Source organism: Bubalus kerabau, chromosome 2 (genome assembly GCF_029407905.1).
Source record: "Bubalus kerabau isolate K-KA32 ecotype Philippines breed swamp buffalo chromosome 2, PCC_UOA_SB_1v2, whole genome shotgun sequence".
In the NCBI taxonomy this organism is placed as follows: Eukaryota; Metazoa; Chordata; class Mammalia; order Artiodactyla; family Bovidae; genus Bubalus; species Bubalus kerabau.
In genome coordinates, this window is record NC_073625.1 from 21,247,644 (window position 1) to 21,272,155 (window position 24,512).

A 24,512-nucleotide genomic window follows, 5' to 3' on the forward strand; every position below is an offset into this window, starting at 1 on the left:
GGGCATGAACAGCCACAAAATGAAGTCCTTTTGCCATGGTCAAGGGCAGCCCAAGGCTGGGGAGATGAGGGACTGGCAAAGTGAGGCCAGGCCTGCAGCCTGCAGTTCAGGTCTATGGAGCATGGCGCACCGCTCTTTGATGAGTTATAATGCAGGTCAGTTGCGACAGAGACCCTAGGGCCTGCAAAGCCTCATACGCTTATTAATGCTACCTGGCCTTTTACAGAACATGTTTGCTGAACCCTGGGAAAGAGTCTCAGAAACTCTCAGAAGTGCCTCAGGAGGGAAAGAGGGAACTCAGAGAGCGTGACACCACCTTAAAATGTTACGGTTCAAGTAAAAACTCTACACTGCCTTTTACTCCTTGCTGTCCCTGCACCAACTTAACCAAGTCTACATGATTCTGATCATCAGTTCCAAGGTGGGGTGGGAGGGAATAGGGGATGGGGCACATTCCGGACCCACAGACAATTCTCCATGGCCAGCTGGGTGTCCTACCCGTCAGGTCAGCCCTGACTCTATCCACCCGGAAACAGTCGCAGATCCCATAAACTGGGGGTTCAGTCCTACAAAACTGCCCGCCCCCCTCTCCCAGGCTCCAGCAGCAAGTCCAGTTTGTTCCCTGTGCTTCTGATCCACCGGCTGCAGATCTAAAGTTCCAACAACCCCCTCCTTGGGTTCAGTTAATTCATTAGAATAGCTTATAGAACTCAGAGGAATATTTTACTTACCAGATTACCTATTTCTTATAAAAGAATATCCCTGGAGGAGGAAATGGCAACCCACTCCAGTATTCTTGCCTGGAGAATTCTGTGGACGGGGGAACCTGGTGGGGTGAGGTCCATGGGGTCACGGGGAGTCAAACAATACCGAGTAACTAACACACACACACATAAAAGAAAACAACTCAGGAACAGCGAGGTGGGAGAGATGTGCAGGACCAGGCATGAGGAAATGACTTGCATCCTCCATGCCCTCTCCAGGTTCACCATTCTCCCCAAATTTCTATGTGTTCACCAGCCCTGAAGCTCTCTCTTTTGGGGTTCTATGGAAGTTTCATTAGATAGGCATGGTTGATTAAAGCATTGGCTTTTGACAATTGATTCAATCTCTAGTCCCGCTTCCTTTCTTGGGGTAGGGTATGATGGGAGGAATGTGAATGCCCATCCTCTGATCACATGGCTGGTTCCCTGGCAACCAGCCCTCATCCTTAGTTGCATCCAAAAGTCACGTGATCGACATTACAAAAACACACCTTGTCACTCTCATCATTTAGGAAATTTCAAGGGTTTTAGGAGCTCTGTGCGAGAACCAGGGATGAAGACCCAATATATATTTTGTATTATAAACCACAGCATTGCAAGGTCAGACACCACTGCAGGAGGAGCAGAAAAGAGAGGAAATGACTCCGCCCTCCTTTCCTATTTGAAGGGGTCTGACCTCAGCAGGCCCAGCCTGGGTGTACGAGCGAGGGGAAGGAAAGACGGTATGAGATGTTTACTCTAAGGTGGATTGAAGCTTTGCTTATTATGTAGGTCTGGACCCTGCAAATTACTACATCAAGAACCTGCTGATTAAAAAGTAAATGTATTTTTCTTTCAGAGGTAAGGGAAGAACTTCCACTGTGGAGCAAATATCCTGAAACAGTGGGAGACAAAAAATAAACACAGCTCTAAGATAACATCCCAAGAGTCCTGCCTATTCAGTATATTTTCTGATTTTACACGTATTCCTGCAGTGAGGAAAGCCAGGCTCCAGATGTGGCTCTTGCATTATTTATATTGTACAGGGCAGTCCTCATTGTGTTTTTGGCACTCCTTTTTCTTATCTGTGAAATAAGGCGTGGGCCAGCCCTAGACAAATCCTTTCAGCATTGGTAATCTGTAAATCCTTCATGATCAGTTCATGCTTATTTGTGACTCTTTAGCCATGTTGCACAGGATGCCTGCTGTAGCCTGGGGGTAACTTGTATATAAATGCCCGTGGAAATTATTCAGTCTGTCCCTTACCCTCACCTCTGAGAGTCCCTGAGTGCTTCCTGACTATCTATGCCTCTCTTTAACCCTTAGAAGGAGCTGAGGATGAGAAGCTAGGCATGAGAGTTTACGTTTATATGGCTAGGAGCTGGGCTTCATGGGTGTCTTAGCGGTAAAGAATGAGCCTGCAGTGCTGGAGACACAGAAGAGTAGAGTTCGATCCCTGAGTCGGGAAGATCCCCTGGAAGAGGGTGTGGCAACCCACTCAAGTATTCTTGCCTGGAGAATCCTGTGATCAGAGGAGCCTGGTGGCCTACAGTCCCTAGGGTTGCAGAGTCAGACACGAATGAAGGGACTGAGCACACCCACGCACAGCTAGGAGTTAGGCTCTGTATTCTGTTTCCTATGGCTGCGGTGTCCAAGGCTAAAATTTCCTCCAGTGCTGTTGTTTTTGTCTTCCCTACTGTCTTTGGATTCCCCAAAGGCTCCTTAAATAAGGACTTGAGGCTTGCAGTTCTTAATCTGCATTCCCCTGTTATTACCCAGGAGCCCTATCTCGTGGTCACAAGGTGTGGGGGAGGGGAGGCACTTATATAGTCGTATAATTAGGTCTCAGTCTTTTACTGAGCCTGCCTTGGGTGTTTCCTGTCCCCCACATTGAGGACTAGAAGAGGCTGGAGATGGGTACTTCTCTTCGCCCTGGTTATTGAGGCTTTGGTAAAATAGTTTCCCTTGAGGGCAGTCCTTGTTAAAGAGAACAGAATGTCCTGGTATCTTTCAGAATGCTTATTTGTCCCTCCACCTGCCACAAACACAAGGGGGTTTTTCTCCAGTCTTCACAGGAGAACCTGGCAGAGCTCCCGGAGGTAAAATTCATGAAAGTGGGGAGGTTTTCCCTACGATTAAGACATTGGGAGTTTCTAAGCCTCACTGGGTTAGAAGGCACCCACACTGAACCTCCAGCAACTTGTCAATTACCCCTTCAAGCATTCTGCCTCATGTTGGCTGCAGCCATCTGCTCCCTCGCTTGTGTTCCAGGAGGCTGTGACCTACTATCTCCACCTGTCTGTCTTTCCAGTTTTAGTGGCAACAGCTGGCCTGTGACCTCAGTTCTCTGATGGATCTAAGAACAGTTGTGACCCTTCACTTTGTCCAGCCTTTTTTTTTTTTTTAATTGTTAAGACAGGAGTGAGGACTTTCATGCTGTTCACATATATGACCAGAAACCATGAGCCCCTTCATTTATCTGGGTAAATAAACTACATGAAACCATTGCCAGTCAACAGTTTTGTTCTACACACATTTTGTTCTACAAAATGGCAACATCTCATAGGTTCAACCAAACTCAAACAAATAAAGAAATGTAAGTACAGGAAAATTGCCAAATTTGAGATTCAGAGTGCATTGTTATAGGCAGCCCTGAAATTATTTTAAAGATGTACTATTATATTTTGTGTTAAAATCCAGTTTTGTAAACCTTGAAAACAATTTTTCAAATACTGCTTCATAGAGAATCTCATTCTAAGTCCTTTAAGCAACACCTGACACATATTTCATAATTATAATCACTTCCAGAACTTTCACTTTGTACATATTTTCATATACATTTTCTCACAGGTGGGTAGAATCGACATGATCTTTAGGTATCTAAGTCTCAAGAATCAAAACTTCATCATGGCAGTGGGGCCAGGACCATACTGCTATCCTGTGATAGATATTTGTGGAGAATGTGCATTTGCAAACCTTAATCTGTGTATACATCCAAGAAATGTTATTATTTTCTTGTTGCTATTTAGTCCCTAGTCATGTCCAAGTCTTTGCGACCCCATGGACTGTAGCCTGCCAGGGTCCTCTGTCCATGGGATTCTCCAGGCAAGAATGCTGGAGTGGGTTGCCATTTCCTTCTCCAGGGGATCTTTCTGACCCAGGGATCAAACCCGTGGCTCCTACCAAGTCTTCTGCATTGCAGACAGATTCTTTACCACTGAACTGCCAGGGAAGCCCCAAGCTTGGGATTCCCATTCAGAGAGGACCAGCAGAAAGTTCCCCTTCTATCCATACAAGCGTCTCCCTCCCCTCGCCAACACACTAAGAGCCCAGGAGGCCTGGGTGGTACTTGGAAGGAAGAAGATGCACATGGACCTCTCAGCACCTCCTGGTGTCCCGTCACATAGTCCTCTGAGCCCGTGGTCCCTAGAAGGGAGCTGCTCCGCACACCCAGACTGGGAAGACCTCCTTCCTCTTTTGCCACAAAGCCTGGGGCATCTAGTTACACGAGACAGATTCCCCCAGAGGTGCAGAGGTGCAGATCTCCAGGACATTTGGGATGATCAACCTATAGGAAAATAGAGAAGGAAGGACAGAGGGGAGGAAGCAAAGAAGGGAGGAAGGAAAGAAGGAGAGAGGGAAGGAGGGAGGAAGGAGCAAACAATAATAACAGAAAGCGTCTCTCTCTTCTCTCTCTGGGACACAGAACACACTGACTTCAGTGAGCACCAACCAGCTCCTGCTTTCCGCTCTCCCCAACGTGGCCTGAGGGCAACGTCGGCATTCACCTTCTAGGAATACCTGTGGCAAATCGAAAGAAGAAACACATTGAAATGTTTCAGTGAATAACCCTGCCACACATCCAGTATGTCAGCTAGGAAAACCAAACCTACCCACAATAATATCGTCATCTGATTTGAGGCAGTTTAATCTTATATGCAGAGTACATCATGACAAGCGATGGGCTGGAAGAAACACAAGCTGGAATCAAGATTGCTGGGAGAAATATCAATAACCTCAGATATGCAGATGACACCATCCTTATGGCAGAAAGTGAAGAGGTACTAAAAAGCCTCTTGATGAAAGTGAAAGAGGAGAGTGAAAAAGCTGGCTTAAAGCTCAATATTCAGAAAACGAAGATCATGGCATCTGGTCCCATCACTTCATGGGAAATAGATGGGAAACAGTGGAAACAGTGTCAGACTTTATTTTGGGGGGCTCCAAAATCACTGCAGATGGTGATTACAGCCATGAAATTAAAAGATGTTTACTCCTTGAAAGGAAAGTTATGACTAACCTGGATAGCATATTAAAAAGCAGAGACATCACTTTGCCAACAAAGGTCCATCTAGTCAAGGCTATGGTTTTTCCAGTGGTCATGTATGGATGTGAGAGTTGGACTGTGAAGAAAGCTGAGTGCCGAAGAATTGATGCTTTTGAACTGTGGTGTTGGAGAAGACTCTTGAGAGTCCCTAGGACTGCAAGGAGATCCAACCAGTCCATCCTAAAGGAGATGAGTCCTGGGTGTTCATTGGAAGGACTGATGCTGAAGCTGAAACTCCAATACTTTGGCCACCTCATGTGAAGATTTGACTCATTGGAAAAGACCCTGATGCTGGGAGGGATTGGGGGAAGGAGGAGAAGTGGACGACAGAGGATGAGATGGCTGGATGGCATCACCGGCTTGATGCACATGAGTTTGGGTGGACTCTGGGAGTTGGTGATGGACAGGAAAGCCTGGCATGCTTCAGTTCATGAAGTCGCAAAGAGTTGGGCATGACTGAGCGACTGAACTGAACTGAATCCCTGGAAATACTTTCCTTAATTTCCTCAGATTGAATATTAATTATAGAAGGTATGTGAGAGATGACACAACACGGATGAATCAGCAGAGAGATATTGAAGATCAGTGTGTGTCTTCTGGGAGAAAAAGTCATCTGAAGACAAGTGCATTATAACAACACATGATTCAAGGAAGTGGGGGAAATGTAATGAACGTTGCCTTGAAATTAAAACAGAGCTGTACACGTAGAATGATCTTTTTTTAAGTCACAGACACAATTTGGATAAAAAGAAGATTCCGAGGTGGCCTCAGACAGAAAGTGACTGTGAACATGAGAGCACTGAGGACAAATAGCAAGGAAATTAAAAAAGAAAAGGAGAGTGAAGTCTTCAGTATAGTTCAAACAGCTACTTTACTGATGAAACTATTGATATTATACTGGAATTGGCATTGACTTTGAGTTTGTGGGGATTGATAAACATTTCCTTAATCTGGAAAGGAGCTGCTGCTGCGGCTAAATCACGTCAGTCGTGTCCGACTCTGTGCGACCCCATGGACAGCAGCCCACCAGGCTCCCCCATCCCTGGGATTCTCCAGGCAAGAACACTGGAGTGGGTTGCCATTTCCTTCTCCAATGCATGAAAGTGAAAAGTGAAAGTGAAGTCGCTCAGTCATGTCCAACTCTTCGTGACCCCGTGGACTGTAGCCTACCAGGCTCCTCCGCCCATGGGATTTTCCAGGCAAGAGTACTGGAGTGGGGTGCCATTGCCTTCTCTGACAGGAGCTACTTTCCACTATTTCAAGTTTCCATCGAATAACCTTACCTAGAGTATAAAGTTATCTAATACTGAGGACTTCCCTGGTGGTCCAGTAGTTAAGACTTGTCTTTCAAAGAAGGGGGCGTGGGTTCGATCCCTGATTAAGATTCCCACATGCCTCTCGGCCAAATAACCAAAACATAAAACATAAGCTATATTGTAACAAATTTAAAAAAGGTTTAAAAAAAAAGCCTTTATCTAATAATACCGATCACAATTAGTCATCAATGATCAGTATTGCAGTGTTCCACAAGACCTAGGGACTTCTTTCCATGCCTTTATTTCTGTATTTGGCAGGCACTTATTAGTTATCATAATTACTAAATTATTCGGTAGCCCAGGAATCCGCTGAAGCATGTGATTCTCATCTTACATTTCCACTGGAAAACGGCCTCTGAATTCTTGCTACCAGATATGACAAAAATCCAGTCAAAGCAAAAATCTGTTTTGGAATGCTTTCAGGGCATCGGGGTAGGGTAGAAGGGAGGCTGTGAGACTGAGGCGGCCCAGCTGAGACACTGAAAACATTCTTGCAATAAGGTAAGGCTCTGTGAAGGGTTAGATTTCCTTGAGCAAGCTGACACACATTCACACACAAAACACAGAGACCAGACCAGCTCCATTTCTGGAACTATGGCAGACAAGGTATTCAGATAAACCTCTAAGTATAACTTACCTAAAAATGCTAGATGTCTATCAACATAAGCATATGAGTAAAAGTAGACAGGGACTTTCCTATTGGTATTTATTGAGTTCAGTACCTGTCTATTTGGGCTTCTTCAGTGGCTCAGCGGTAAGAGAATGTGCCTGCAATGCAGGAGACGTGGGTTCAGTCCCTGGGTCAGGAAGATCTCCTGGATAAAGAAATGGCTACCCACTCCAGAATAATTGCCTGGGAAATCCCATGCATAGAGGAGTCTGGTAGGCTATAGTCCATGGGATCGCAAAGAGTTGGACACAACTCAGCAACTAAACGACAACAATGAATAGATGGATAGATGATTGCTAGGCATGTATATCCAGAGTAGGCGATGGCACCCCACTCCAGTACTCTTGCCTGGAAAATCCCGTGGATGGAGGAGCCTGGTAGGCTGCGGTCCATGGGGTCGCGACTGAGTGACTTCACTTTCACTTTTCACTTTCATGCATTGGAGAAGGAAATGGCAACTCACTCCAGTGTTCTTGCCTAGAGAATCCCAGGGACAGGGGAGCCTGGTGGGCTGCCGTCTATGGGGTCGCCCAGAGTCGGACACAACTGAAGCAACTTAGCAGCAGCAGCAGCAGCAGCAGGCATATATATCAATAACATTTAGTCTTTGGAAAGGTCTTTTTCCTCAATTACATACCTAAGATGGAAAACTCAGTGATTTATTCTCTGAATTAGTGCATGTCCTCAATATCTTTCTTTCACCTTAACAGGTAAGCAACTGCAATGCCTGATATAGAATTCTTGGGAGTTTCTTCCAAAATCTAAAGGTACAAATTTAGATTTGCAGTGTTGTAGATAAGAAGTCCAAAAACAGTCAAAAAAGGAAAATCCTGGAAACTTGTTTTACCAGATTATGCCTAAGTGTGTGTGTGTCTCCTCAATCCAGTCAAGAATTCTGAGGCTTTTAACCCTAAAAACTCAAGTCTTTCTTTGGCTTAGGAAAATTTTCTAAGTTATTTAAAATGATTTCTTCTACTTCTTATGTTCTTTCTTTTTCTTTTATAATATGTATTATTCAAATGATAGATGTCCAGCATCTATTTTCCAAATCTCTCTCCATTTCCCTCGTGATTTCCATCTCTTTGTGTGTTTTGCTCTGTGGTTTGTGGTGCTGATGGGCCTTAACCTTCCAGGCCATGAATACAGTCCTGATCAGCTACCATCACTTTTTCTATTCATCCCTTAAATTGGTAAGGATTTTTAAAGCTCTGGGAAATCTTTTTTATCTGTTGTCCTATAATTTTGTTCTTAAGTACTCTTTTCAATTTTGTGTTTTAGGAATCCATTCGTCTGCTGCAGCAGTTCTTTTCAACTGGGCATAAGATCTGAGTGTTCTTTCTGTGTGTCCTCTTTGGCCTCTGGACACCTTCAGAGCCAAGATCCTTCCAGATCCCCTTCCTGTGATCCTGTTGTAGAGGCTCCCCTTCTAAGGCATGGAGAGGAAGCATCCTTGATCTCTCATCATCCTGAGCTCTCCCAGCACCTATGGCAGGGAAAGCTTGTCCAAACCTTTATGTCCCTTTAGGGAATCCTGGCACACTCAAATAGGACAGAGCAGATCTTAGGGTTCCGCACAACTTAAAAAAAAAAAATTTATTTATTTGGCTGCACCTGATAGCTCAGTTGGTAAAGGATCCGCCTGCAATGCAGGAGACCCCGGTTTGATTCCTGGGTTGGGAAGATCCGCTGGAGAAGGGATAGGCTACCCATTCCAGTATTCTTGGGCTTCCCTGGTGACTCGGCTGGTAAAGAATCTGCCTGCAATGAGGGAGACCTGGGTTTGATCCCTGGGTTGGGAAGATCCCCTAGAGAAGGGAAAGGCTACCCACTCCAGTATTCTGGCCTGGAGAATTCCATGGACTATAAGTAAAGTCCATGGGGTCGAAAAGAGCTGGACACAACTGAGTGACTTGCACTCACCAGGTCTTAGTTGCAGCACTTGGGATCTAGTTCCCTGATCCTAGAACCCAGCTCCCTGCACTGGGAGCACGCATGGAGTCTTAGCCACTGGACCACCAGGGAAGTCCTAGTTCTGCACATCTTAATTGACAAGCTCTGTTTCTTTCTCCAAGTTCACCAAGCTCAGTACCACTTCTTTTGCAAAGAAGCGGGGCAGGAAGCGGTCCCCACAGAGAGCCCAAGCCCTGATTTACTCCCACCACAGGTCCTGGCTCTTGGCAAGTTCTTGGATTTGGGAGTGGGGGGTAAGGAAATCTCATTGAGATCACCATGTTCTGAAAGTCCTTGGCCCGGGGGTTTCTTTCTGTAAAATTAGGAAATTTAGACTCGTGTTAAATCATACTTAAGAACTCTTTCAGTTCCCCAAATGTATAATCAGAGATTAGATAAAATGTATTTGTGACTACGATAATTTATAGGATTAGAACCTGTCATCAGAGAAACCCTTTAGGGTAACTGTTTTTAAGAAAGAAAAAAGTTTCGAGCTGTAATGTTTTTACGAAAAACCAGCCATTTGGAAGATAGGAGATTGAGCATGGCACTGGATGGTGAGATCCTCTGAGCTTTCAAATCTCTGATCATATATTGAACATAAAATGTTTTCCTCCTGTAACCTAGGATAGAGATTGTCAAATGTACAAATCACCTACAGTGCAGACTTTGATTCAACAGGTCTGGAGGAGGGCTGGAGATTCTGTATTGCTTACCAGCGAGGCTGCCCACCCTTGCTTGTCTGTGCTTGACATTTCTGTAGCAAGGCCTGGAGGATTTGCAATGGTAAGTAGACCTCTGGTGGCTGTTAGGAGAAATGCACAATCATTTTGTCACATAGCTATAATTTTTCTGAGTTTCCCTGGTGGTTCAGCTGGTAAAGAATTTGCCTGCAATGAGGGAGACCTGGGTTCGATCCCTGGCTTGGGAAAATCCCCTGGAGACGGGAAAGGTTACCCTTTCCAGTATTCTGGCCTGGAGAATTCCATGGACTGTATAGTCCATGGTGTCGCAAAGAATCGGACACAACTGAGCGACTTTCACTTTCACTTTGTAACTTGTCAGGGAATGTTAAAAAACTTGTTACCCCCCAAACTAGCAATTGATCTACCTCTAATTGACATTGTAAAGGCCAAGTCAAGATGGTTCATTAATTTAGACTCTATTATTCTGAAATTCTGTGTCATTCCAGACAGATCACACTGTCAGCGATAATCAAAGAAGGGATGTATGTGTTTAGTCTATTAAGTCCTAAAGAAAATGCATCAAAAAATGAAGAAGCCAATGTGTTACAAATGATTAGTCTTTATTTTACTAAATTAAAAAATATTCTCTAAGTCTTTTAATTTGATTCTCCTGTCCCTGCCAAGGGTTGTCATAAATTACACTTCTTATGAAGTGCTCCCTGATTCAGACTCTTTTCTGAATCAGACAAGCCTACTCTTTAATTAGGAAAAATGAAGGCAGTTTTATAGTAGTTTTCAATTTCTCGGTCTTTTGGCTCCTTTCTGTCTATGCTTCTTAAGCAGAAAATAAAAAGTATGGTGCTGTTTGACTAACTATTGTCAGAGGTTCAAATTAAACAAAAATCTACAAACGTTGAAAGGTATCCAGTTTGGGGAATCATTTTTTCTATTGTTTTTGTTTTTTTTTTTTAACTATCTTATTTTGAATGTCAATAGATCCATTTCCTGGCTTTACTAAATAAATAGATAAATGTTCCAGAAATTATCTGTTGGGTTTTTTTATTTTTTATTTTTTTTTGAGATAACAAAAGTAATATCACTCTAGGAAGAAAGATAAACATCCTACATCAACACATGTTTATTCTCACACTTGAAGCTCATCTCATGGAAACAAACTTGTAAATTTATACTAATACCAACTTAATATTGATATAAACCTCTGGCCTCATACACAACTCACTATCACTAGTCCTGAGCTGTTACTGGAAAATGGTCCATTGGCTCATGGAAATTTTCCAAGTCTAGTTATGTTCCAGTGTCCTTGCATTTGGACACCAGATGAAACCCTAAAGCTGGTCTTTTCCTTTGCTGGCTTCCATAGCACCAGCACATCCATTTATGTCGTAAGAGTTATACAGATCTTATCTATTTTTAGGAAGTTACATATGATTATTTAAGCCTTTTATTAATCAGCTTTATAAAAACATCTAGAGTTATTACAACTAATGACCTAGACCTGGCAGAGCATTTCAAAGACACCTGTGGGGCTCTAGGGGCTGGGTAGGTTTTCTCAGTAAAGTTTTGGTGAGAAGTGCAGATAATGATTAATTACAGATATTTCCATATCCTTAGAGTCCCCAGAACCACACAAAATTTCATATGCATCTCTGACTCAGGGATCCACATGTGGTTTGTATATATAACCAGACATCACCTGGCAAAGTCCCTGATGACTTCAATTCACTAAATGAAAGAAAAAAACTCTATTGTTCTACTCTCTACTCACAGCACTTCTGACACCAGACATGTGGCTTTTTTTCCCCCCACATCAACCAATTCTCTGATTCCAGCTGGGTGACCTACAATTCAATTCCGGTCTGACACCATCTGCCTGGAGTCAGAGCCACAGGTTAAGGGACCTGTCTCCCAAGACAGACCCTACTTCAAACACTCGTCTTAAGTAGTGAGTCCCCAGGTCACTCATGCTCCTAGTCAACTTGGCTACAAATTGGGGGTTCCAACGATCCCCTCCTCAGGTTCAGTAATCTGCTATAACATCTCACAGAACTCATGGAAACACTCACAATTACTTGTTTATTATCTAACAAAAGAACTGATAAAGGATACAAATGAACAGTCAGATGAAGAGATACACAGGGTGGGATTCAGAAGGGCCCCAAGTGCAAGAGCTCCTGTCCCCGTGGATTTGGGGTGTGTGAAGCACAAGGTTGTATGACGCTCTCCTACACGGTGTGCTTGTGTGTGTGTGTGTGTGTGTGTGTGTGTATGAGTCACTCAGTTGTGTCTGACTCTTCGTGCCCCCATGGACTGTAACCCACCAGTCTCCTCTGTCCATGGGATTCTCCAGGCAAGAACACTGGAGTGGGTTGCCATTTCCTTCTCCAGGGGATCTTCCCCACCCAGGGATCAAACCCAGGTCTCCTGCATTGCATGTAGATTCTTTACCATCTGAGCCACCAGAGAAGCCCCTCCTACACGATAGTTCAGGGATTTTTATGGAGGCTTCGTCATGAAAACGTAATTGATTATTAACCCAGTTTTTCTGGGCCCCCTCTCTTCCCTGGAGGGTGAGGAGTGGAGATGAAACGTCCAAGCTTCCAGAACCCTCCTCTCTAATTGTCTTTAGGGCGAGGCTGGCAAATACCTCAACTGCGTCCTTCAGTAGGGATGAGGCAGAGGAATGAGGCTTCTCTGTCTCGGCAAGTTGTGATGCAATCACAGACAGGTAAACACGGAAAGTCAAGTCCCCGAAGGAATGCAAGTAAGAGCCAAAACCAACATTCTAAACTAGGTCAGCAACCCCAGGGGCAAGTAACCAGTAGAAACTAAGGTAAGGCGCCAAATGGGTTAGAAAAACAAAAGAGAAGAGCTGAATGAGAGTATCAGGTTGTGCCCAAAGAGGCAGCATTTTGAGGTCAGGCTGACTGCACCGAGAAGCACTTAAATTGTTCAGAACTGGGACTTCCCTGGTGGTCCAGAGGTTAAGACTCTGTGCTTCCACTACTGGGGGCACCAGTTTGACCCCTGGTTAGGAAACTAGGATCCCACATGCTCTGTGGCTCGGCCAAGAAATGACAATAAATAAATTGTTCAAACTAACACCAACTCCCCACCCCCAAGAGGCTTTCTCCTACAGGGTCTCCCTAGATTTGCCTGGAAGAAGGCTCTGGAGAAGCCTGAAGCTTGCATTTCTAAGGTGGTAGGAGGTTCCTGTTGTCACAGTGGATAAGCTACTGGAGCCCTTATTGGGATCAAATGCTCAAGGTCAGTTGTTGGAGGTGCACTGGGGGTCGCAGGAGAGTGGTCAGGATGTTTGCAGTTCATGGAAGCTGAGGACAGGAAGCCATGCCATGTTGGCCTTTGACAGCTTTAAAGGCCCAAGTGGAGATCTGGTTTTTCCTTGGGTCTGGAAGATTCTGAAGGAGACCCAGGCATTTTCCATTGAAATGTCCTCTTTCAGGGATGGGCAGCTATCTATTTATGACTTATGTTGACCCTCAGCACTGCAGGGTTTTCTAGAGAGGTCTTGTTAGGTGTCATGGCTTCTCCTGCCTCCCACCCCCGAGTCCCTGTCACTGGCCAGGCCTGTGCTCAGAGCGTGGGGAAGTCCTGGGGAAGGAGCACAGTGGATTTTTATAGCAAATGCCCCTGAGTTGAGTTGAATGCCCTGGTTATTTTCGTTTCTCTAGAACTGCAGAAGCTTCCCCCCACTGCCCTCTCACCAAGTTAATATTGATTAATTATTTGTAGACTTCAAGCCCAGTAAAAAGCACTTGATGTGATTCTCCCTGAATCTTCCCATGTTCTCCAGTAGACCCTCCCCAGCATCTAGCACCCTCTTCTCCAGAGCCCTGAATCTGTCAGATCCCGCAGAGCAACAGTCATTGTGGACAATCACACAGCCCTTTACCACCTACTTGGAGTCTTCTGTCTTATTTAGGAAAATGCTGTTTGAGTTTTCCATCACTCACAGCAAATCTAATCCATACCAACTAGCACGGTCAGCAGGACTAGGCTGTGAAAACTCTAAGATCTGGCAGTGAGAACATTCAATCCTGTGAGAATGCAGGATACGGATCATTTCACTAGCCTACCGCACTTGAAATTTTGAAGTTATTGTTATGACTTTGTAGGGAGAATTTCTGAGTTCTACTTTCTATAGGGAGACAGGGGGTCAGCCCTAAAGAACTGGGGTACACTTGCCAGATTTGAACTGTACTATGATTAAAGGAGGGGGTGTTGGTTTGTGTACCTTGAGGGAGATGAAGCTGGGTGACTGTCCACGTGCTCATCTGGCTTATCTCATCAGATTGCTTTGATTGCAATGCTCACAAATTCTCAAATTGAAGCCCCAAATCATGTCTTGACCCCAAAAGTGTTTAGCATCAAAAATGAGATCTGGAGGCAGATTGTAAGGGCTGCTTAATATAAGAAATTATTCAAGTGAGGGAATGATATGATGAGTAGTTATATTTAATACATACATGAGTAACACAGGGTGTTCATTCACACTAACATTAATGTATTCTTACATTAAATATTCATGTAGTCACTTTGAGAAAAATTTTAAAAAGCATCCATGAAATTATGTTGCAAATTGTCTATCCTTTGACTGTATACCAATTTGGGTTTTCCTGTGTTATATCCTTTTGTGGGAGTTTTTTTTTTTCTTTCTAAATTCAAGATTGTAGCAGAATTAATTCTAATGCATTCTGATGCCATTCTTCATTGTTAGTCATTGTCAGAAAATTATAAATATTCTATGTTAGATACTGCCAAATGTTAAGCATCATAGTTCTACATGAATAATCTTTTGCTGATAATTACTAGTGAGGCTTATGCTTTACTGCCTTGCTGGGGTTCGTGGAGGTTTATTGACTTGGAGCTAATTAAATTGTTGCCTGCTGCTTTTGAGATTCCGCCACAGAAACATGCCTGTCATTACTGCAGCCTTTGGGCAGGAGGCCTGAGTTGGACTGAGACCAACTTAGTGCTTGCTTAGTACCTAAGTGCTTGCTGGGGGTGGAGGTGCGGAAGTGAGATGGAAGCACAAGGGTGAAAGTTGTATACACTAAAAACCTAAACATAATATATGTGTGTGTGTGCTCAGTTGTGTCTGCCTTTTTGCAGTCCCCTGGACTGTAACCTGCCAGGCTCCTCTGTCCATGGGATTTTCCAGACAAGATTACAGGAATGAGTTGCCATTTCCTCCTCCGAAGGATCTTCCCAACTCAGGGATCAAACCTGCATCTCTTATGTCTCCTGCATTGGCAGGAGGCCACTGTGCCACCTGGGAAGAGGCATCCGAAGTGGAGGTTCAGTTCAGTTCAGTCACTCAGTCGTGTCCGACTCTGTGACCCCATGGACTGCAGCAGGCCAGGTTTCCCTGTCCATCACCAACTCCCAGAGCTTGCCCACACTCATGTCCATTGAGTCAGCGATGCCATCCAACCATCTAATCCTGTGTCATCCCTTTCTTCTACTGCCTTCAATCTTCCCCAGCATCAGGGTCTTTTCCAATGAGTCAGTTCTTCACATCAGGTGGCCAAAGTATTGGAGTTTCAGCTTCAGCATCAGTCCTTCCAGTGAATATTCAGGACCGATCTCCTTTAGGATGGACTGGTTGGATCTCCTTGCAGTCCAAGGGACTCTCAAGAGTCTCCTCCAACACCACAGTTCAAAAGCATCAATTCTTCAGCACTCAGCTTTCTTTATAGTCCAACTCTCACATCCATACATGACTACTGGAAAAACCATAGCTTTGACTAAACAGACCATTGGCAAAGTAATGTCTCTGCTTTTTAGTATACTGTCTAGGTTGGTCATAGCTTTTATTCCAAGGAGTAAGTTTCTTTTAATTTCTTGGCTGCAGTCACCATATGCAGTGATTTTGGAGCCCCCAAAAATAAAGTCTGTCACTGTTTCCATTGTTTCTCCATCTATTTGCCATGGAGTGATGGGATCAGATGCCATGATCTTAGTTTTCTAAATGTTGAATTTTAAGCCAGCTTTTTTGCTGTCCTCTTTCACTTTCATCAACAGTCTCTTTAGTTCTTCATCACTTTCTGCCATAAGGGTGGTGTCATCTGCATATCTGAGGTTATTGATATTTCCTCCAGCAATCTTGAGTCCAGCTTGTGCTTCATCCAGTCCAGCATTTCGCATGATGTACTCTGCATATAAGTTAAATAAGCAGGGTGATGATATATAGGCTTGACGTACTCCTTTCCTAATTTGGAACCAGTCTGTTGTTCCATGTCAAGTTCTAACTGTTGCTTCTTGACCTGCATACAGATTTCTCAGGAGGCAGGTCAGGTGTTCTGGTATTCCCATCTCTTTCAGAATTTTCCACAGTTTGTTGTTATCTATACAGTCAAAGGCTTTGGCGTAATGAATAAAGCAAAGGTAGATATTTTTTTTAATTCTCTTGCTTTTCTATGATCCAGTGGATATTTGCAATTTATCTCTGGTTCCTCTGCCTTTTCTAAATCTAGCTTGAACATCTGGAAGTTCATGGTTCATGCACTGTTGAAGCCTGGCTTGGAGAATTTTGAGCATTACTTTGCTAGTGTGTGAGATGAGTGCAATTGTGTAGTAATGTGAACATTCTTTGGCATTGCCCTTCTTTGGGATTGGAATGAAAACTGACCTTTCCCAGTCCTGTGGCCACTGCTGAGTTTTCCAAATTTGCTGGCATATTGAGTGCAGCACTTTCACAGCATCATCTTTTAGGATTTGAAATAGCTCAACTGGAATTTCATCACCTCCACTAGCTTTGTTCATAGTGATGCTTCCTAAGGCCCACTTGACTTCACATTCCAGGATGTCTGGCTCTAGGTCAGTGATCACACCATTGTGGTTATATGGGTTATGAAGATCTTTTTTGTACAGTTCTTCTGTGTATTCTTGCCATCTGTTCTTAATATCTTCTGCTTTTGTTAGGTCCATACCATTTCTGTCCTTTATTGTGCCCATCTTTGCATGAAATGTTCCCTCAGTATCTCTAATTTTCTTGAAGAGCTCTCTCGTCTTTCCCATTCTATTATTTTCCTCTATTTCTTTGCACTGATCACTGAGGAAAGCTTTCTTATCTCTTCTTGCTATTCTTTGGAACTCTGCATTCAGATGCTTATATCTTTCCTTTTCTCCTTTGCCTTTAGCATCTCTTCTTTTCTCAGTTATTTGTAAGATCTCCTCAGACAACCATTTTGCCTTTTTGCATTTCTTTTTCTTGGGGATGGTTTTGATCACTGCCTCCTGAACAATGTCATGAACCTCTGTCCAAAGAAAGGAAGAAGTAAAATTTTCATTATATGCAGATGACATAATACTATATATAGAATCCTAAAAACTCCACACAAAAACTACTAGAACTTAAAATGAATTCAGCAAGGTAGCAGTATACAAGGTTAGCCTATAAAATTGGTAGCATTTCTTTAAACCAATGAAATATCAGAAAGGGAATGTAAAAAAAAACAAAAACCACCTTTTAAAATCACACACACCACCAATAAAATACTTAGGAATAAACCTGACCAAGGAGGTGAAGGACTTATAGGCTGAGAACTATCAAAACTTTAATAAAGGAAATTGAAGATTATTCAAAGAAATTGAAATATAGCCCATGCTGTTAGACTGAAAGAGTTAATATTATTAAAATGGTGGGAATATAAGTTGGTACAGCCACTATGGAAAACAGTATGGACTTTCCTCAAAAAGCTAAAAACAATATATATCCAGACAAAACTATAATTCAAAAAGAAATACGGCAGCACTGTTCACAATAGCCAAGACACGGAAACAACCTAAATGTCTACCAACAGATGAATGAATAAAGAAGATGTGGTACATATTTACAATGAAATACTACTCAGCCATGAAAAGAACAAAATAATGCCATTTGCAGGACCGTGGATGCAACTAGAGATTATCATACTAAATGAAGTAAGTTAGAAAGAGAGAAGTACTATATGATATCACTTATATGTGGAATCTAAAATATGGCACAAATGAACCTGTGTATAAATCAGAAAGAGACTCAGACTTGGTGAACAGACATCATGGTTCCCAAGAGGGAGGGGCGGAGGGGAAGAGGTTGACCAGGAGTTTGGGGTGGGCTTCCCAGGTGGTGCAGTAGTAAAAAATCTGCCTGCCATTGCAGAAGACACAAGGGACCTGGGTTCCATCTCTGGGTTGGGAAGATCCTCTGGAGGAGAAAATGATAATCCCCTCCAGTATTCTTGCCTGGAAAATCCCATGGACAGAGGATCCTGGCAGGTTACAGCCCATGGAGTTGCAAAGAGTGGGACGTGACTGAGCACACACGCAGAGAGATAGAAGCAAACTATTACATTTAGTATGGTTAAACAAGGTCCTACTGTATAGCACAGGGAACTAAATCCAATCTCCTGGGATAAACCATAATGGAAAAGAGTATTTTTACAAGATTGTATATGTGTGTGTGTAACTGAGTCATTTTGCTTTTCAGCAGACATTGGCACAACATTGTAAACCAATTATTTTTGTTGTTATTGTTTAAACCTTTGAGAAACCTTAAGTATGGCCGACCATCCCTAACTCGACCTTAAGTGTGATAAGGGCCTTGACTCAGCTGAGCGTCTGCTCTCCATTGCAGGAAGGGCCCCGGGGGTCCCAAGCTCTCGTCGCCACCGAGCACCCCCAGAAGAGGCGCAGACCCCCAGAAGGCCCGGTCTGCAGCACAGCTCCTTCCCGGGATCATTTGGCGCCCACTCCCAGAGCACGCAGCCCACCGCGCCCACCTGCGCCGGCGTTCCCCGTGCGGGGCGGGAACAGGAGTTAAAGCCGCCCGGGCGCCCAGTGCGCTCTGCCGGCTGCATCCACGCGTCTCGCGCCTGGGTTTCTTCGCTGTCTCTTCGCGGCCATGCGACGCCTGGCGCTTCTTCTGCTCCAGGGGTCCCTGCTGGCCGCGCTGGGCGTCCTCAGGGGGCTCTGAGACCGGTGAGTGGAGGCCCTTGGCAGGCTTGCATCCCAATCAGCCGACTGCGGGGCGGGGGCGGAGGAGAGCTTGGGGCGCCCTCGCTAGGTGTGCGCGGCGTGTCCCCCGTTCTGCGGTGACCTTTTATCCGGAAGGGCGAGGCTGGACCATCTGGAGGGCCCCGGACTTCTCAGCCCTTAACTCCTTAGTAAACCTGCCTGGTGGGTGGGCTCAGCGGACAAACTGTGTGTCTTTTGCTTTTTGGCCCTCTATGGGAATGGAAGGCCCCCTCGACACGCTTCTTCCTAGATTCCCCACGGTCCCGCGAGTGGGATTGGCTTTCTAGCCTTTGTCACTGATGGGCCCGCCGCCCAGGTTTAACCAGGCCTCTCCTGAGGCTTGGCACCTTGGAAAAGGGTGCTTCCCTGCAGAACAGCCCTGGAGTTTGTTCCCAAGGGCGGTTAGCAAGCAAGTTGCAGCAGCACCTGTCAATACCACTCAGGTGCAGGCGGACCCCAAGGCAGAGAGAGCTGTGCCAGGTCCCAGGGTGACTGAGACACCCTCAGCTCCCGTAGGGTCGGTGGCTGGTGGCTGGTGACAGCCGGTGCAGGCGCTGCCCAACGTTTGTCAGACCACCTGCCTGCCAGAGTGCGTCTTTCCTGACAGGTGCTCCTGTTGGCCCTCATGGATGGAGGCAGGCTTTAAATCCTTTTTTTCTTTTTTAACTTGGACACTTTCTTGGTCAAGCTACTCTGAACTCGTTTGGAGGAGATGGCCCTTCATCTCTGAGTTGTTTGTCCTCCAGTAGGGATTCTAACCCTCAGGGTTTTTGCCTAACCTGCTGGAGCATCTCTGCTTGGCAGGAAGCTCTTACCTGGGATTTAAAGTTACTTGTCTTTTTCACTAAGCAGTGTTTCCCAAAGCCTTCTGATGGGAAGACATCTTAATGACGTCTGCTGTAGAACAGCAGGTGATCTGCTTTGTATATTGTACACAATATGCTTTGTATATTCACAGACTATGAGAAAGCTGCTGCTGCTAAGTCACTTCAGTCGTGTCCGACTCTGTGCAACCCCATAGACGGCAGCCCACCAGGCTCCCCCGTCCCTGGGGTTCTCCAGGCAAGAACACTGGAGTGGGTTGCCAGTTCCTTCTCCAATGCGTGAAAGTGAAGTCGTTCAGTTGTGTCCGACTCTTAGTGACCCCATGGACTGCAGCCCACCAGGCTCCTCCGTCCATGGGATTTTCCAGGCAATATGCAAAATGAAAGTGTTAGCTGCTCAGTCGTTTCTGACTTTTTGTGACTCCATGGACTGGAGCCCACCAGGCTCCTCTGTTCGTGGGATTTTCCAGGCAAGAGTACTGGAGTGGGTTGCCATTTCCTTCTCCAGGGGATCTTCCCAACCCAGGGATCAAACCCATGTCTACTGTGTCTCCCACATTGCAGGCAGATTCTTTACTGTCTGAGTCACCAGATATGTTAGTAAAATTTTAATTTAGTCACAGCAAGCATGTACCTGAATCTGAAAACTAATGTTTGAGACTCATCTACAGATGGTATGTAGAATACGTGTGCACATTGGATCTCCAGACTGAGAATCCCCAGGGCAGAACAGTGTTCCAGATGGGACTCGCCTAACTGTGCGAGTCTCTGAAGGCCTCACTGGGCTCCTTCTGGAAGGATCTGATAGAAGATGGCAAAAGAGTCCAGGAGCATTTATTTGAGTTTATGCTAAGTGACTCTGGACTCATTAAATCCTTGAATTTTCCTTTTAGAAACACTTGTTCACTGGGGCTTCCCTGGTAGCTCAGCTGTTATAGAACCTGCCTGCAATGCAGGAGATCCTGGTTTGACTTCTGGGTTGGGAAGATCTGCTGGAGAAGGGATAGGCTACCCACTCCAGTATTCTTGGGCTTCCCTGGTGGCTCAGCTGGTAAAGAATCTGGCTGCAATGAGGGAGACCTGGGTTCGATCCCTAGGTTGGGAAGATCCCCTGGAGAAGGGAAAGGCTACCCACTCCAGTATTCTGGCCTGAACCACTTATTCACTAGCCTCACTTTATAGATAAGAACTGAGGCGATAAGTCTCTGAGGTGATATGTTAGTATGTGGTCTAACCAAAACTGCAACCTAGTAGTCTGACAGCTGAGCCTGGGATTGTTGACTTGGCCTGCTTTCAATTGAAGGGTTTTAATCAAGTTAAATGGGATCACTTGGATGGTATGTGTGTCATTGGCAAAGTTGTTCATTAATAACCAGTACCTCCCAAGTCTTTCATTTATAATGCAATTTATAAGCCAGCCTTTTAAAATGAATTATTGAGTAACTTGCTAAAAGCACTATGCAGGTAAGGTCTGGTTGTTACTGAAGAAGGTGTAGTCTACAAGGTGGGCTTCCATTGTCAACTCCCATCACAGGACTTTCCATCCCACATGTACACATTGTCCCTAGGTTAAGACTGCTGGGTCGTCACTGCATCTTGTAGAGACTTCTACTGAATGAGTCAGGCAGTTTGTTTTCTCAAAACCAAGGATTGATTTTTTCTTTTTGGAAGTTTGCAATGAAATAGTAAACTAAATACAGTCAAGCCTTCCTGGTGTTTCCCTCTGAGTACCACACCCTTAACAGGCTTATTTTTGATCATTAATCATTCAGGCTTGATAAACACAAGTTCATGATTCAAATAAAACTGATAATGTAAATCAATGTCCTGCAAAGAACTGAAAACTTATGTGTAACCAGGCTGCTAGAGGCTTTCTTATAAAGATGGCACATAGGACCCCAAACCCTAACTTCACTTGAAGCTGTATCTACACGTCTAAAAGTAAACTGAAGTCAAGTGCTTTGAGCTCAGACCTCTAAACTTGCAACTCTTCCTACTCTGAGTCTTTAAGACTAAATCAGACCTGGAGGAAGAGTAGTCATATCTTTCTAAGCACAAGTGCAAGTCTGAGCCATTCTAACAGGACAACGGGGAGGTAAATGACAGACCTCCAGTAGCAACTCCACAGCATCAGAAAGAACGGTCCCCAAGGCAAAAACTCCAGTATCAGTGGCGAATCTTCATGGGTTTTTAGGGTACTGAACCCCCTAGCTTTCCCCTAGGTAGTAGTTGGAGAAAAGTCTTTCGAGGAGGGTGTTGACTACAGCTTATCACAAAAAGGTCTCCTGGACCCAAGGAAACCAGGAACTCTAATGGCTTTGCTTCTTGATTACCCAATGCAGAGGAAATGAGGTGTCACATGACGAGGCAAGCTGCATGTGGTAGGAGGTACATTCCTGTGGCCTGGCTCTGCAGCAGAGAGCGGGAGTGCCCGGATGGGGCAGACGAGCAGTGCGGTAAGCGGTCTCACAGCTGTGCTGTGTTATGCATCATGCACTCACCCACACCTGGCCCTTATTGCTACATGCCTCGTTGACAGCTGTCATAGTTTCACCCTCTTAGAGGGTGTTCTAAAATGTTTGGAGTTCTGGGTTGTCTTGATAATGTAATTCCAATGTCGGAAGTAGCCTAACCTTGGCAATCAAAGGAAAACTGGTTTAACTCTACTGTGTGCAGTGGGAGCTCGGCATCCCTCCAATTCCCATCAGATTTGGCCAGAGGAGCCTGGTATACAGCATTTTGGGGTCCCCTCTGGAGCACCCTCCACTTTTGTTGAATGGCTGAGCTTGTGGGTATCTGCACTTCATGTCCCCACCTGTTCTTAGGTGCAGCAACACACATGAACTGCTCTCCGCCTTCAAATTCCTGCTCGTTCTTTATGGATCCATTCAGTTCTCTACCAGCAACTTCTGCCTTAGGAATTTCACCATAAATTCTAAGCTACTTGTCAAGGTATTTTACTTAGGCAATAAAAGTTCTATCCTTTGTCATGCTCCCAAGACTTTTCAGGAGAAAAAGCTAGGAAAGATTTACGAGGAAAATGTAACTTTTTAACTAGATATTACCAGTTAAATTGTAAAATTATAAGAAATGTATTCAATATATTTTATTTATTTTATACCTGAATCTTTTTTACTGAAAATTGTTTCTCGACAATTTTTTTAACCTTTTTCCCCATTTTTTTTTTGTTGTGGTACATTTTTAACTGTATAGTTCATTGGTATCAAATACATTCACAAATGCTACCATCACCATCATCCATCTCTAGAAAATTTTTCATCTTGTAAAACTGCAACTTTTACCCATGTTTCCCATCAAATTCTATATAACCATTTGCTATATCCTACAGTATATGTGAAATAATCTCAAAGTGGTAGTACAAATATTTCTACTAGTATTGACTATTGAATCATATGTTTTTTGCTCTTTTTTCCCCTTAAAATGTAATCCACATGAGAATTTAAAATCAAAATATTGTATTGGAAAGTCATTTGAAATGAGTTGTTTTCTCTTTTAGTTATGTCACCAGAGTGATATATGGTTATATTCATTTATTTTAGCTTTTTAAAAAAATTCTTAGTGATTAAGTTAATCTTATGAACATAATAAAGCAATTACATTACCAAGAATAAAAACTTTTATGAGATATATTCAGAAAAATCTTGCTTCCATTCCTAGCCCCTCTTTTCTGTTTCTGTATCACAATGGGTAACCATATTTTAATTTAAAATTTTTGTTTTATTTTATATACCTTTATAAATAAAGTATATAAATACACTCACATAAGAGGAAGTATAATAGACATACTCTACTTTGTTTTCTCCACTTAATGCATCTTGTATATGTCATATTCATATGTAGGAATCGATTTGCTTGTTTTTATTGCATAGTATACTTTTGTGTGGATATATCACAGTTTATTCAACTGGTCCCTGTTGATGAATGTTTTGGTTGTTGCTAATGGTTACCTTTGTGAGTAATTTCACAATAATGTTGTTCATAAAAAATTCCATCCCTAAGGGAAATTCTATTGCTGTTAAAATAATTTATTATTTCACCTTGCTGGACGAATTAAGGCTCATTTGATTATAAGTCATAGAATCCAAATGAAGCTAAGGTAAGTAGGCTTAGTAACTTATTTTAAGGATACACTGGTTTCTAATGGAACTCAAAGAAGAATGGGACACCCGGGCCTTGGGACAGTGTCTTATAGTTAAAAACACTTATCTCTGGGGATCAAAGACAGTTCCTCCAGAAGTGAAAGTCCCCATGAGTTGGCCGGACACCTTCAGAAATGTCTATAAGGTGACCGACTGAGCCCACAAGATCTGAGTCCATCTTCTCAAAGAGGGAAGAGTTCAAGTGCATCATCAACTATAGGACATATCACATACACAGACCACTTTTATGTGTAATCATTTTCAAATTTTTTAAAAAGTCATTGTTTTACTTAAAAGCAAATACTTTTTAAATGTTTTATTTTAAAGCTTTATTTCATTTTGGAGTACAGTTCACTTATAATGTTGTGATAGTTTCAGATGTACAGCAAAGTGATTTGGTTATACATACATGTATTCTTTTTCAAATTCTTTTCCCATTTAGGTTATAACAGAATATTGAGTTGAGTTGCCTCTGCTATACAGTAGGTCCTTGTTGGTCATCCATTTTAAATATAGTAATATGTATATATCAATCCCAAACTCCCAATTTATACACCCCCCCGCCAACCTTTCCCCTTTGGTAACCATAAGTTTATTTTCCAAGTCTGTGATTCTGTTTCTGTTTTGTAGGTTCAGCTGTAGCATTTAAAAATTTTTCATTGAAGAATAATTGGCTTAACAATAGTGTATTAGTTTCAGGTGCATAACATAGTGATATTTTTATACGTTATAAAACGATCACTCTAATAAGTCTAGTTATGATACATCACCATACAGATATTATACTTATTGACTGTAGTCCC

At 43.6% G+C, this 24,512-nt stretch overlaps 1 protein-coding gene across 1 annotated transcript; it reads left to right on the forward strand.

Annotated features, from left to right (window-relative positions):
• The first annotated feature begins 121 nt into the window (after positions 1-121).
• On the forward strand, positions 122-23,594 carry LOC129644386 (uncharacterized). Its single transcript, XM_055570047.1, has 5 exons — positions 122-155; positions 1,536-1,581; positions 18,346-18,689; positions 21,892-22,005; positions 22,375-23,594. The coding sequence occupies exons 1-5, from the start codon at positions 122-124 to the stop codon at positions 22,479-22,481; spliced, it is 645 nt and encodes a 214-aa protein (XP_055426022.1). The 3' UTR covers positions 22,482-23,594.
• Positions 23,595-24,512: the final 918 nt, after the last annotated feature.